The 15,587-nt window shown below is 41.0% G+C and overlaps 1 protein-coding gene across 2 annotated transcripts in view; it reads right to left on the reverse strand.

The window, feature by feature from the left end:
• Window positions 1–1,772: 1,772 nt before the first annotated feature.
• Window positions 1,773–15,587, reverse strand: part of LOC306980076 (intermediate filament protein ON3-like) — a 33,114-nt gene continuing 19,299 nt past the window's right edge. The window contains exons 2-10 of one of the 2 annotated variants that reach the window (XM_079579314.1): window positions 14,262–14,470; window positions 11,136–11,196; window positions 8,805–8,900; window positions 8,557–8,721; window positions 6,779–6,904; window positions 4,250–4,393; window positions 4,002–4,078; window positions 2,121–2,167; window positions 1,773–1,893 (exon numbers count right to left, since the gene is read on the reverse strand). In XM_079579314.1, the coding sequence (XP_079435440.1) occupies window positions 1,784–1,893; window positions 2,121–2,167; window positions 4,002–4,078; window positions 4,250–4,393; window positions 6,779–6,904; window positions 8,557–8,721; window positions 8,805–8,900; window positions 11,136–11,196; window positions 14,262–14,470 (1,035 nt within the window). In that variant the 3' untranslated portion in view covers window positions 1,773–1,783. Of the gene's footprint in view, window positions 1,894–2,120; window positions 2,168–3,992; window positions 4,079–4,249; window positions 4,394–6,778; window positions 6,905–8,556; window positions 8,722–8,804; window positions 8,901–11,135; window positions 11,197–14,261; window positions 14,471–15,587 lie in introns of both variants that reach the window. The other variant, XM_079579313.1, reaches the window with a different exon arrangement.

Below are 15,587 nucleotides of genomic sequence, written 5' to 3' on the forward strand. Positions count from 1 at the left end.
TCTCCAGCGTGTTTTTCACACGAAATGTTTAATATCAACTGTGTATATTTGTGTATGTATGTGTTTGCTTTAGTTTGTGATTTCTAATTTCAGCAAAAAAGGGCTCCATGTAACGGCCGCCCTTGTAAAATTCATAGCTGTGAACGTGTTCATAACAATGGCAATTGCTGGGTTGCAGGTGACATCACAGCGTTCTAAAGGCCAATACTATTATATAGAGGAAAAATTATTTTGTTTTTGAGGAAATTTTTGGTCTTGTACAGAGAGATCATGAACCCAGTGACTGATATTAATGATCATTTTTGTAATTCACAAATTTTCTTTTGAGCTATGACTTGTGAAAGTGTAATGCTGTTAATAGGAACATCTGGCTCCTGCCCTCCGTTGGGTCCTGTGACATCATCATATTCTAGAACCTGCAACCCAGCAATAAAACCTATTCTGATTCTGATTCTGATTCTGATTCTGATTCTGAACACTGTCCAATGTTGACTAAAGGAAACCACTATTAATGCGAAGGCTACTTGACCTTTGAGTGACCCAGCCGCTGTATAGTTGGTGAAACATGAAACATCTGAGTTTTTGTTTAGGTGTCATTAAAAGTTGCATGATGCATCTTTAAAGAGACTAGATGCAAGTTTGTCATTTTATACTCACTACTAAATTAGTGATTATGAACTGTGATACAGTAATATATTGTTTACATTGTTGCGTGGCTTTTGTATGTTAATGTACTTTTCTTTTTCTTTAATGTATTTCTTTTTGTTTTTCTATGTGGACCCCAGGAAGAATAGCGACAGCTCTGCTGTGCTAATGGGGATCCCATCAATAAAATAAAATAAAATAAATACTGCCACCTCAGGTCTTATGTGTAACTGCAGCTTCTATATTAAGCTCGTGCATGACGGCACTTCAGACCAGAAGTAACAGGTCATGGCTGGAACATGTAGGGGGAGGAAAATACATATTTTTTACATTTTTAAACTTTGTATAGACCCATTAAGATAAACATTAAAAATGAGAGATAAAATAACAGTTTAGGGGACAATATTCTTTATGCATGCCCTATAATCGTACATGCCCTTATACATCTAACTTCTGAGTTATATGTTTTATGTTGCACGAGCGCACCGAGAAAAACCTGTTCTCAAACAATGGCAATAAATACAATTCTGATTCTGAATATTTTTGTTTACTTTGATCACTTATGCTCTTGCTCAATAAATAAGTTATGTAACCTGCGTTTTCCTTTTGCAGATTGTATTAGTATAGTGTTATGTTACAGGACTTTGGTCAAATGAGATTGAATAGATTAGGCTAATTATTGTCCATATGTTCAATAAGCCGATTCAAGTCATGTTCTTGTTTGTTAGTTTTCATAAATGTAGAGAAAGTAGCCGACTTAAAGAAAAACAACACAGGCCCAGATACTCAGTTTTATTATATGGTCATCCATTACTACGCAAACATTGGGCTATGGAAAAAAAAGACACCTACTTTCATAACACATAGGCTGTATAGCGCCTTATACAAAAGGTTTACGTCTAATAATACAGTAATAAGAAGTATTCTGTTTATTCTATTGGCCTTGGCTGATATAGTGCAGGCCTCTTTAATAGTTAAACCCTGTTAAGTGACAGCATCAAGCAAGTTTCATCACTAGCGGATAATCTTGTATTGATTTTAGCCTAAATCTGCTTTTACAGAATTTCACATTTTGAAACCTAAATATGCGTTTCTTTAACACAATCGCCCCAAATGTGTGTCTTTCCGTCATTATCTCTCAGTGAAAGCTGAATCTGCTGTTGTCCCTGGTCTCTGTGGTCTTTATGAGCAGCTTGGGCAGAGGGGAGACGCTCTGACTGCTGTAGCCGTTAGAGCTTTTAGCGGGACCTGCACACAGACAGGACAGAGGCCAAGAGGTGGGGTGTGGAGGGAGGAAGAAGGGGGTGGAGAGAGCGAGAACCAAAGAAAAGCCAATCAGTGACAAGCACGCGTCCCAGCACGTAAACATTAGGGGTCGTTTTATGTCTATTCAGATTCACATCAAAGCTATGTTATAGGTGTAAACAGGTGTAGCTCTTTGGTCTCGCTGTGGTCCGTGTCTCCGGGTCACTTACTGTAGCTGGAGACGGACTGGATGTTGAGGATGGACTGCTGGCCCAGCCTAAAACATAGAAGCAACAATGAAAACATTTACGCTGCTTTTAAACTAACCAAAACGCAGCAGAAAATCGCTGATGTGTCTTTAAAGTCCCACTGCGGAACAAAAACCCGAGCAGCCCTGGACTCTGACCAGCCTGGCCCAAATTAGGGTAATTGTGACACTTCCACAAATACATATTTTAACCTCTTACCCCCGCCTTAACCGAATGCATTCTGTCCTCTTTTGACCCACAAAACTGACCTTTTTCCTTGCGCTGTTGCTGTGTTGTGTCACCTTTCGTAATTTTTTTTTTTCCTTTTTCATTTTTGTCACATTTTTGTTGAGTTTTTGTCACTTTTTGTTGCATTTTTGTTACTTTTTGGTTGAGCTTTTTGTCACTTTTTGTTGAGTTTTTGTAACATTTTTGTTGCATTTTTGTTACTTTTTGGTTGAGCTTTTTGTCACATTTTTGTTGAGTTTTTGTCACTTTTTGTTGCATTTTTGTTACTTTTTGGTTGAGCTTTTTGTCACTCGTTGGTTGAGTTTTTGTGACATTTTTGTAGATTTTTTGTTACTTTTTGGTTGAGCTTTTTGTCACTTTTTGTTGAATTTTTGTCATATTTTTGTTGCATTTTTGTCACTAGTTGGTTGAGTTTTTGTGACATTTTTGTTGAATTTTTGTAAATTTTGGTTGAGTTTTTGTAAAGTTTTGTTGAGTTTTTGTGACATTTTTGGTTACGTGAAGTGTTCCACTACAAAGTATAATTACACAAAATTAAACAATGTGGATTTTCTAAGCAGATAAAAGGAGGGACTATATTGTAAGGCATAATAATACCAGGAGTAATTTGGCATCCGCGCAGTAAAGTGAAGATTACTGCGCGGATTTCGAACTACTCCTGGTATTATTACGCCTTACAATATAGTCCCTCCTTTTATCTGCTTAGAAAATCCACATTGTTTAATTGGTGTAATTATACTTTGTAGTGGAACACTTCACGTAACCATATTTAAATAGGGAAAACGTGGAAGAGCTTGGTAGCTTCTATCTTGACCTGTTTTGGAGCTATAGAGGAGAGAGGGAGAGGCTAAATGCTAACGCCGTCTGCGCTGTGTTTACGTGACTGAAGGCACGGGTGAAGATCAGACAGGTCCTAAAGAACTCGTCAAAGCTAAGGTAAGAACATATCTCAGTATGTAAAAATGGTGGCCTTTTCCTTTAAGAAACGTATTCACCTTATTATTTAGAACGTGATTGAACTGTTTTGTAACTGTTGCCGGGCTCGGTGTACGTAATCACTTTTTAACGGACACCCTCCAGCCAATCAGAATCGAGTATTCACCCAGACCATTGTATATCGACTTTTAATGCTTTTAAATACTGCACGGAAACCTTAATAAAAAGTAGATCATGAGAGCTTGTTTAGCAGAAGCAGAATTTTTTCCTTCCTATATATATTACCCTTTCTCGTACTGCACATTGTGTTCTCGATCTTGCGCCTGGGGCAACAACAGCGTTAGTGCAGGCCAGTGTGACAAACATATTGTTTATTTTTAGTCAATGTTTAGTCAAACAATTATTTTCAATTTCTTTCCATTTTCGTCTAGTTTTAGTCGACAAAATTAACACAGACAAGGGTGATATCATTTGTTCATGTGTTGAATGTTTGGACACGAGCTGAAGAAAGCTTCGAGTCCACTCATTAGTTTTTTACGTATTTCTCATTGGGACAAACACCAGTTAAATTGAATAAATGAGCGTATTTTTATCATTTATTGGGCGATATGTTGCGCAGTGTGACTTAACAAGAGAATAATAATGCATTGAAGTAAATGGACGACTGACTGGTTGTACCTGTCCTCTTCACCTTCCAGGAGCTTCCTGTAAGTGGCAATCTCAATGTCCAGAGCCAGCTTTAGATTCATGAGGTCCTGCGGGTCAAAACAAGAACACTGTGGGTAAAAATGCGGCATCAGAAACCAGAGACTAATGTGGCTGATGGAAATAAGTCTATCCTAAACACATTGGAACAGATTTCATGTAAGTTTGGAAACACTTTGAAGCCTGTAGTTGTGGCGCTCGTCTGATGCTGCGTCACACACCTGGTACTCGCGGAGCTGGCGGGCCATGTCCTGCTTGGCCCTCTGCAGAGCGTCCTCCAGGTCTCTGGTCCGAGCTTTGGCCTCCTTCACAGCCAGCTCGCCTCTCTCCTCCGCCTCGGCCAGCTGGTTCTCCAGACCGGCTCGCTGGGGACCACAAGGGGGCAGCAGTGAGTAAGTTACATTTACTTAAAGCTTTTTCAAGATTTTTATGACTCATGGGCTTTATTAGTCAGAACAGTTCAGTGTGAAAGGGGATGAGGAAGGGAAACAACTGTTGGAGCTGGGAGTTGAACTCACAACACTGTAGATGGCACAGTGTCAAGCAGTCATGTGTTGCCCTCAAAATCACTTAAAGGAGTAATTTGTTTATCCCTCTGGGGGTAATACAAGTGTTAATGGGATGATTGGGGGTCTTTCATCTCCCCTGGTGTCTCTGGCCAGAAAACCACAATTGCAACTTGACTGTCTCTGGGTCGGAGTCACCAATACACACTAATGGTGTCACGAAGAAGAAGCTAACAGGCTAACGGGCAAAGCTAGCTGCGGGCTAACTTAAACAATATTTACAGCCAAGTTTGAGTGAGTGAAAAAAATATCTCCATTGTGTAATTGGATGTACAATATCCCTCTCTCCTTTTGTCTTTTCTGTCAGCGTAGGATTTACTCTCACGGACAATTAATGAGTGAAGAACCACAACATGCTACGACACCTGCAGTGGCGCTTATGGCCTCTAGAGCCATGAGTTACACGAGTACTGCTTTAACGAACAACTCAGCACCCCCTTCTGCAAAATACAATTAGCATTTATAATAATTTAAGGTGGAAAACATAAAAAATATGGTTAATTATGTCCAACTTTGGGAACCAGTACAAGCTCCTCCTCCTCCTCACCTACAAATCCCTCCATAACCTGGCCCCGCCCTACCTCACCGAGCTCCAGCAGCAACATCAACGCAGAGGTGGGAGTAAGTCACTAAATGCAAGTCTCGAGTCAAGTCCAAGTCGTGAAGGTCCAAGTCCCAAGTAAGTCCAAGTCAATCGGTCATGGGGTCAAGTCAAGTCAAGTCAAGTCATAGCTTTTGTCAAGTCAAGTCTTGCTTAAGCCGGCAAGTCACCTCAAGTCACAAACGCCAGCGTGTCAACTTTTCATGTGTTTAATCTTGAAAGTGCTTTCTCAAGATATAGCGATTTTAAAAAATTTGGCTATAATCAAACTTTGTAAAATCTCATGGATTTAAAGTTTAATTAATATATAATTACCAAAAAATTCAAACTATATATATTTTAAATAAACAGTCTATGTACAAAATTACCAGGACAGCATTTTAAGGAAGGGGGCCCGGGGGGGGGCGACTTAAAAAAAAAAATGAAACAGAGTCTTTCAAACATGAGCTGCTTTTCCTTGTAGTGTGAAATATAAATATAAAATAATATTTTTATATTTGTTAGTCTCTGGTGGTTTTTCTGTCAGTGGTTCCCCTGTACTGCCCCAGTTCCTGTATACTCGGATTCGCCCCTGTTCAAAATAGATTCTGCGTAGCCTTCAGTCCCGCTGTCACTGGGCTGTGTGCAGATGTGTAAAATAACCTCTAAATGCTTTAAACTTTGTGTGAATGACTTAAAACATTGTAAAGCCCCAAGATTCCTGTTGATTAATCAGCTCTTACATCGTGGTTCTGGAGGCTCCGTCTGCGCTGTAGGTCCAGTCCATTGTTTCAAACGTTTTCCTGTCCGTAAATCTCCTCCTCTTCACTGTCTTTCGAAAACTTTTCATGCATCCAAAGAAATATTTCCTCCTGCCTTTTCGCGCTGTATTGATCAGACGCTCCGTCTGGAAACCGAACACGCATGTGGCTAATCACCATAATGTAAACAAAGATGCGCCGCTTTTACTAAATGAATCCTGATCTTTCGACAGTTTCACTCAAATAAATAATAACTATAAAGTCACAGCGAGTCATTGAGAGTCATTGGCCTCAAGTCCAAGTTAAGTCTCGAGTCACAAACAGCAAGTCCAGAGTCAAGTCAAGTCTTTTTGCAGCTTTGGTCAAGTAAGTCTCAAGTCCCGAAAATTGCGACTCGAGTCTGACTCGGGTCAAGTCATGTGACTCGAGTCTCCCACCTCTGCCACCCGTCGCCTCCGCTCAGCCGACTCCAACCGCATCACTCCCATCGCCCGCACTAACCGCCGGACCTTGGGGGACCGAGCCTTCGCCCTCGCCGCCCCCACTCTCTGGAACTCTCTCCCACAGCCCATTAGAAACTCTGACTCAATACCAACCTTCAAATCAGTGCTCAAAACCCACCTGTTCAAACTAGCTTTTTCCTAAACCCCCTTTTTGTTTTATACCCCATGTAAAGCGTCTTTGAGTGTCCAAAAAAGCGCTCTACAAGTCTGGTTCAGATCATCAATCCTCCCAGTGAAATACCCACCGCTTTTGTGACGACTTTACCTACGTCTGGAAATGAGCCGTCTCTCAAAGAGTAAACTTGTGGACACTTGTAGATCCATTTCCACTTGTTCGTACCTGAGCTTTCACAGCCTCGATCTCGCTCTGCAGGCGGCTGATGAGGCGGTTCACTTCGGCCAGCTCTCCTTTCACGATCCGCAGCTCGTCTCCAAACTGACTGGCCTGCACCGACATCTGGTCAAACTGGAGGAGAAACAAAGAAACACGATGCAGATGGAGGCCATTTTGAGAACTTCTGAAAGGTGTGTCAGCGATGTTTTGTAATGACATTGGACTTAATTTGACATCACTTAAAATCCTTATACCGTATTTTCCGGACTATAAGTCTTCTGTTTTTTTATTCAAATATATCATTTCACATGCCGCTAGAGGGCACTGCAGGCTCATCGAGCAGCAGAAAGAAAGTTTGGAGTGAGCGAGAAGCGGAGGTTACTCTTAGAGAAGAAAACAAAAGAAAGCTAATCACGGGCTAAAAGCTAGAGCCACAGGTAGAGGAACGAGTTCCCCAAATGAGAGCTTGAAAAACATGTTGCCGGGAGAGGCTTGTCAACGGTGCAGTTACGCCTCCGTGTCCAGGTTGTTGCCATGGCGATTGTTCAGAGGATGAAGATTTCAATGGATTTAGTGATTTGGAGTGAGATCGAGAGTTTGGTATGTTCTTGTCTCTCTTCTTCTATGCTATAGTTATCTGAACTGTTTATGTGACACCGATTTAGTTATGCGTCATGTACCATCAATGTGTCAGGTTAGCAGAGACATAGATACAGACGGCATCTCTGGAATTGCCCTGTTAAGGGGGAAAACAATTTTGGAAAAATGTAAACTTTCTCTAATTACTCAAAAACTACTTTAACAAACGCTGAATTATGAATATAGTTTTCTACTAAATAAAGATACAAAGACATGGAGAGGAGCAAAGTGGCTCAACAGCCCATAAATACATAATGCTACATGTTAGCATCGGGCTAATGCAAACGGTTAGCTAGCGCTAGCTAGAACTGACGCTTTCTCACTTCTACAAAACAATCTGCTGTGAAAAATTGTGTTTCCCTAAAGATTCTATTTCCCCCCTCGGCGAGGCCACGCCCCCTTCTATGACGAGATGCCGTCTGTATCTATAGGCGTTTTTTGGCTAGTGCGTCTTACACTCCGGAGCGACTTATTGTGCGGAAAATACGGTACACAGGAGTGAGCGATGAGGACCGGCACATTTTATTCTTTTTGCATGGAGAATATAATTATAGAAATATATGGGCGTGTTCGCAAATACAAACAGACCAAGTAAAGCTTTTGCACAACTTCAATTTGGACACAAAAAACTGACTTAAAGGCACACAGCACAGCATTTTACTTATAAAATTGAAATACTAGCATTTATTTTGTGATAGATCATTTCATCATTGGAAAAATACCTAAGTATGTACAAAACAAACATGTGTTTTTGCTGTGAGCGGCTCAGCTCATCTAAGACATGACTGTCTTTCAGTTCATTTCAGTTCAGTTTATTATGAATATACAGTAAAAACATTTAAATATTCGTTCAAGGAATAATGCATAATCATAAATGGGACTTTACCAGGAGTCGGGACGTCTCCTGCTCGTTTCCATGGAGATGTGACTAAAGTCATTAGAATTTGAGATTAAAACAGGTTAGGTCCTCATCCAAATCAATTTTTTGATTATTCCCTGCAGTAATAGTATTTTTCTGTGTCGAGCTGGTCAATATGAGCATGTTCTGCACTGATGGCAAGAGTATAGTCCAAAATGTTACACAGTGTCCCTTTAAAAGTGCAACATAATGACATTTTAGAACCTAGAACATGTGTTGCCCTTACTTTGGTCTTGTACCAGGCCTCAGCCTCCTCCCTGCTCCGGGCTGCGATCTCCTCGTACTGAGCTTTGACCTCAGACACGATCTGGTCCATGTTGAGGGTGCGGCTGTTGTCCATCTGCACCACCACAGACGTGTCCTTGATACTGGCCTGCAGCTCACGCAGCTCCTACACCCGGGACACGGGGCCAAACACAATCAAACACTGTATATCTTACTTATATTATAGAACACTCTCCGAAATCAGAGCACCTCCTCGTAGACGCTGCGCAGGAAGTTGATCTCATCGGTCATGGCTCCCACTTTGTCCTCCAGGTCTGCCTTCACCAGGTAGGCAGAGTCCACGTCCTGTTTACACATAAACCACTATAAGCATGGACTTTGTTATTCGCCTGCATTTACAGATAAGTGGTAGCATGTCATAATTTCGGAAGGAGGGCAGGTGCCAATATTAATCTATGGGAGAGGCAGATCTTTTGAAAGAAATCTCCAAATAGAAGATCCACAAATATTCAACCTGATCATTGTTTGTGTGGAATTGAGTCCTTAAAGGAATAGGCCACAGTTTTTACATACTGAGATATGTTCTTACCTTAGCTTTGACAAGTTCTATCTAGTTCTAGCATTTAGCCTCTCCCTCTCTCCTCTATAGCTCCAAAACAGGTCAAGATAGAAGCTACCAAGCTCTTCCACGTTTTCCCTATTTAAATATGGTCACGTGAAGTGTTCCACTACAAAGTATAATTACACAAAACTAAACATTGTGGATTTTCTAAGCGGATAAAAGGGGGGACTATATTGTAAGGCGTAATAATACCAGGAGTAGTTCGAAATCCGCGCAGTAATCTTCACTTTACTGTGCGGATGCCAAATTACTCCGAGAAGACAACTGACCTTTTCCAGTTTTTGAGGCGTAATAGGTCGAGTTATATTAGCAATTACACCAAGTAAAAAACCTCAGCATTTTGACGTTGCGCAAAAATATTTCTGTTGCTCTAACAATCTAGACTTTATTTCTTTCCTCTGGACACAGTAGACACACACTTATACTTACTTTTTACCTGTATTTTAAACACATTTCGTCAGACTGTTAGTTGTCGGTATTTGTGTTATTGGAGGAAAGTGCATAAGAGGCGTTAAGTAAGGATTAAACAACGAGGAGCCGCATTAGACGGTTATAATGCACGACGCGGAGTCAAGAACACCAGGACACAGTGGAGTTACTCCTGCATTATAAGCGTCTAATGCGGCTCCTCGATGTTTAATCCGCTTATACCAGGGTCCCACAAACGTAACATTTATAATAAATGTTTTTTTCATTTACTAAACTCACTAAATCTGCCAGACTACGGGACTATTTTGTGTGGGTTATTAGCCGGTCACTGAAGGCTGGTCTCAGAGCGAGTCATTCTCCGCAGCTATTACGAGGATCTCAGTCAGGCTCAACGACACAACATCAGCACAGAATCACAACACAACAGGACTAACCCGGAAACACTTTTCCCTGGAAGTAAACACCGATATGCGGCACTCGTGGGCAGGAGTTATTTCACTTTTACGCTGTTTAACCTGAAGCTAAAGCTAGCTAGCTCAACCAGCTCAACTGTTTATGGAAACAGCTGCGGTGGAGTCGCTCACACCTGGGCCCCCCCAACTGAAACTTTTATGTTTGACTTTACTAATCCAGACAAATATGCTTCAATGCAGGATCATTTTATGTACGCCTGAAAACTATTGAAATCATAATTTTAACATTACTATGTTTAAATTATATTATAGATGAATAAGTATGCCAGTGTGATCTCCATGTATGGGCTTCGTATGTTCAACTTTCAACTCGCATTGGAATGCTTTTACGTCAAGGAGTGTTTTTCCTCTATTAGGGCCCCCACATGTATGTTTATCCTGGACATAGCTGGTCTCTAGCAGCCTCTCTGAGAGAAGCAACCTTATTTAGAAATTTGGACTTGAGCCTATCGTCTTTAAGGAGACGCCCTATACGTAACCTCATTTACATACTATGATATAAACCCATGTCTACCGTTTATTCTTTGTGAAACTGTGTTTATACTCTGCACTTTTCTCCCAGTAAATATCCTCAAAACTTCACTCCACGCACGGGTCTCTTGTCTTCCTTCACGCCATGATTTCAACTATGAATAGTGCCTTAACCGTTTTCAATAGAAATGTAAAGCTCATATGTTATTAACAGTAGCTAACCTAGCTGCTCACTCTCCTCTACAAACATTTAGCAAACGTTTTGTTTTGGCCAAAAACGTTGAAATTAACACAAAATCCATCTCATACGTTCCTGTCAGTCACTAATTACGCCGTTATCTGATTCAGCTGTGTCATGTGTTGCTATGGCGACGCCACAGCGGAGTGATATCCCAGTGATTTAACTACTGGACTACGTGTGCGGTTATACCAAAATAATGCACGCTTGTTAGCACCACCAGCCAATCAGAATCGAGTATTCACCCAGACCATGGTATGAAGGGAGAGAACAATAGTTTGTACAGTGAACCACAATAGGACAGTATCGCGTTGCCGACCACACCTGTGAGAGTCAATGACACTGACCTTCTTCAGGATCACAAAGTCGTTCTCCAGGTTGTTCCTTTTGTTGATCTCGTCTTCGTATCTGGCACAAACACACACAAACACACACAGGGATAAAGGGCAGGTTTTACTAGACATGACAAAAGCGTGACATTTTCAAGAACAGCGTCACAGCGTAAAGTGTAAAACAACTCTTTTTCTTTAAAGCAGTCGGTTTTCTGGATGTTTAGAGTGAGTAGAACAAATAGCTTCTGTCGGTGGTTCTGAAGGAATCTGAGGGCAGCAAGATATGATGAGAAAAACTGTGATGTTGGACTGAACTATCTCGAATACTGTATTATTGCAACATTTTTACTAAACCATTTAAACACAGAAGATTCCATTAGAGGTCGACCGATATGGGTTTGTCTCAGGCTGATGCCGATTTTTGTGGATTTTGAAGGACTGATGTGCACTGCCTATTCAATCAATCAATTATTCAATTCAACTTTATTACGAACTCGAGGTCCAAAGAGACAGAGTGACATCACAAACAAACAACACCAAAAATACACAAAAAAAATGAATCAGTTACTTTAAAAATTCAGCTATACCAGTGCCTCCACATCCTCGACTGATAGCAAAGAGCACTACAGGTGACATCAACCATTGAACTATCGACTGATTCTTGAAAATGTCTTGTTTATAATCTCGTTTATAATCTCGTTTAAGATGCTTCTAAACTGTAAAATGTGTCAGTGTTGATCTGAGACTGCAGGGTCAGCTTTATTAGGGGCACGGGGCTGATTTATTCAGGACATTCATATTCAGGTACTTTAGAAGGAGCTCATTTGAAAGACAAAAATCAGCAGATTTCAAAACAAAAAATGGTGAGTCTCTATCTCTATAAGAAAAAGTCACCAGCATAAAATATCTACAATAGGTGTACAAACATGTAACCGAGTTTCACTGCGATTTTTCTCAGTTCTGGCCGGTGCTGTTGCTGGTTCTGGGCCAGTTCCAGTTTCAGAACCGGTTCTTTCGTTTTCCACTGAAAAAACGCTGGCTCTTGGTTCCAAAATCTGGTGCCGGTTGGGAACAGGTTAAAAGCTGGACAAAGAAACGAGCACCAGTGATGTCAGCAGCTGGGGCAACAAGCAATCTATAGAGTTCGGGAAAGTCTACAGTTACCATGGAGATCGGCCATCTTTGCAGCTGTTAGCATACATTTCCATTGACTAACATTAGCTAAAAGCAGTCTATAAAGTGGAGAAAATAGCCGTGGAGCAGCGCCGTTAGCTGCTGAGTTACTGCTGGTAAATACATCTAACTCACTGTGGTGTACAAGTGTTTTAATGTGAACAATAACTCCAGTATTTTAACTTCTAAAATCTCCATTAGTTTACAATTGCTGCTAATCCCATAATGCTTAGTGATATGACGTCACATTCCCGAACTCTATACGAGTTAGTTTGTGCTTATAACTTCCTGGAGAAGCCAAAACAGTCTCTGTGGAGGAAACTGTTGTTTTGCTTTATGCTCTTTAGCTAAAACAAGAGTTAGAAAGAAGAAATCAAAATGTTAACGGCTGCTGTGACAGGAACATAAACTTATCTGTATTTATAACGAGAAGTGGCTGTAGTAAGATGTTTCTATCCATGTTTTATGTTGACTTCCCAAAGCGTTGCTATGACAATAGGCACAGCTCTCATTTTGGTGGAAAACCAAGTCAGTGTGGAACCAACCCGGCACCAGAACCAGCTCTGAACCAACACCTTGGTGGAAAAGCCCTATGTCTGAGCTCTTTCCAAAGGAAAGTCCCACTTCCGGTTCATGAGATATCGGCTGATTGCTGATATTGTAAAATACCCAAATATCAGACCTCTACATTCCATTAAACTTAAAAAAGTAAATGTTAGCCATTTTTAAAACAAATCATATAAAAGACTGAATCAGGCCAAAACAATGCTAAAATTGAACTTAATTAGGGAAATCATGACTAAAACCAAACTTTTGTCCATTTCTAAGCTCGTATTTTTTTTGTTTTATCTAAAAATGGGTCAATTTCTATCAGATAAAAGAAGAAATTTGCAATATATTGTTGCTTTTTGCAGTGATAATCATTATTTGGCGACATATTGTGGTGCTTTAATGACAGGCTACAACCAAACAATAAATTTCTCAATTTAGTGTTAAGGCTAGTCCAGGTTAAACCACAATTGAATCATGAGCAAGGCCGTGGGAACCCAGGGTGCTGAGGGCGCTGCAGCACCCCCTGGTGGATAGTTTGTGAACTGCAGGCAATATTAACCCCTTAACTCCCACCTGAACCGAGCACATTTTCTCCAGCTTTACCCCAATCCAAGAGCTTCTGGAAAAAAGGTGTGAAAATAGCAACAAAACTGAGACGAAAACAAGGATGAAAATGTGAAAAAAGTGAGAAAACATTGACGAAAAACTGACAAAAAATTACAAAAATGGACAAAAATTTGACAAAAAAGTGAGAAAAAATTTGACGAAAAATGGAGGAAAAAATGGACGAAAAAGTGATACAAATTTGACAAAAAAAATGTGAATAATTTGACGAAAAAGTGACAAAAAAGTCACGAAAATTTGACAAAAATGAGACGACTGCCCACCAAAAAAAGTGATGGAAAAAAATCTGATGTGAGGAAAAAGATCAATTTAGTTTTGTAGGTCTTTCAAATGAGGCGTTACACTGGCCTACAGGATTTGGGTAAAGCTGAACTGGAGAAAATGCTCTCGGTTCAGGCGGGAGTTAAGAGGTTAATAAACAGGATTTATGCACAGAAAAAGTATTTTGGGGGTAAATTTTGTCCCTCGGCAACTAAAATATCTTCCCACGGCTCTGATCATGAGGATGACTGAATAAAAATGAATCATTTTGAATATACAGTAAGGATTAAGCCTTCAATTTCCACACATTAACAGTTTGGGATGTTTGGGTTTCTGAAGAGTAGGGACATTCAGTCAATATCTTCAAGCCAATTGGACAAAGATTAGAGCAGTTTCTAGCGTCGTCATATTTGCTTTGGTCGAGCTGACTAGATACTTGACGAGACACTTTTTTTGAGAGCTTTTGAACTCAGAATCCTTCATCTCTGGAGTAACACAGTTTGATCAGACGTGTTTGTGGTTTTCCTGTACTTGTGCTTGTAGTCCTCCACCAGCCCCTGCATGTTCCGGAGCTCTCCGTCCAGCTTGGTCTTGTCGTTGTTGACCAGGTCCATCTGGCGCCTGAGTCCGGCCATGTACGCCTCGAACAGGGGCTCCACGTTGGAGCGGCCGACCCCGTGGCCCTGCAGCAGCTCCAGCTTCGTCTCCAGCATCTTGTTCTGCTGCTCCAGGAAACGCACCTGTGAAAACACGCACACTTTATAGGCGGGTTCTTAGTTTTTAAAGCAAGCAATTCTATTATGTTCGACTTTATTGTTATGAATCGGTACAGGGCCGTCAGCAGATTAATTGGGGTCTAGGGTGAGAAGAGTTCACAAGCCCCCCCCATTTTATATATTTTTAATAGAAAATGGACTCCTCGCCCTGTCTTAGGTATTTATTAGAAACCCAAAGGCCACGGACCTCACTTCACATGTTTAAAAAAAGGCACGATGCGTTACCAATGGCATTTTTCCGTCACTTGTAACATTCCTTAAGTAAGGATTAAACAACGAGGAGCCGTGCATTAGACGGTTATAATGCACGACGCGGAGTCAAGAACACCACGACGCGCAGCAGAGTAATACCAGGAGTAATTTGGCATCCGCAGAGTAAAGTGAAGATTACTGCGCGGATTTCGAACTACTCCTGGTATTATTACGCCTTACAATATAGTTCCCCCTTTTATCCGCTTAGAAAATCCACATTGTTTAATTTTGTGTAATTATACTTTGTAGTGGAACACTTCATGTAACCATATTTAAATAGGGAAAACGTGGAAGAGCTTGGTAGCTTCTATCTTGACCTGTTTTGGAGCTATAGAGGAGAGAGGGAGAGGCTAAATGCTAACGCCGTCTGCGCTGTGTTTACGTGACTGAAGGCACGGGTGAAGATCAGACAGGTCCTAAAGAACTCGTCAAAGCTAAGGTAAGAACATATCTCAGTATGTAAAAACGGTGGCCTCTGTCTCTTTAAGAACCTCTGAGCCTTTCCGACACGCCCCCTCCACACGTTGTCTGTGGCATCAGTGGGGAGGGGGTTCTGCTGAGGAGCAGTGGTTGGTTACTCGGCTGGTGACAAAATATTGGAGGCGTCTCCAGGAGGTGGGGGCGTTCCTAGGAGGACTCAGGCAAACCTATCCCTAAAATGGCCGCCATCAGAGTTTTTACAGATTACTCAAAAATACGTGAATGTGCCAAGGCAACACTTCAGGCATGTTTTTAATGAGGGAATGACAGAATAACATGATGGAAAGCTTGAAAAAGTCGATTTTGCATAATACCCCCCCTTTAACAGATTCCTGACAGGACATGACAG

This window comes from Gobius niger (genome assembly GCF_951799975.1).
Source record: "Gobius niger genome assembly, chromosome: 20".
NCBI classification, from domain to species: Eukaryota; Metazoa; Chordata; class Actinopteri; order Gobiiformes; family Gobiidae; genus Gobius; species Gobius niger.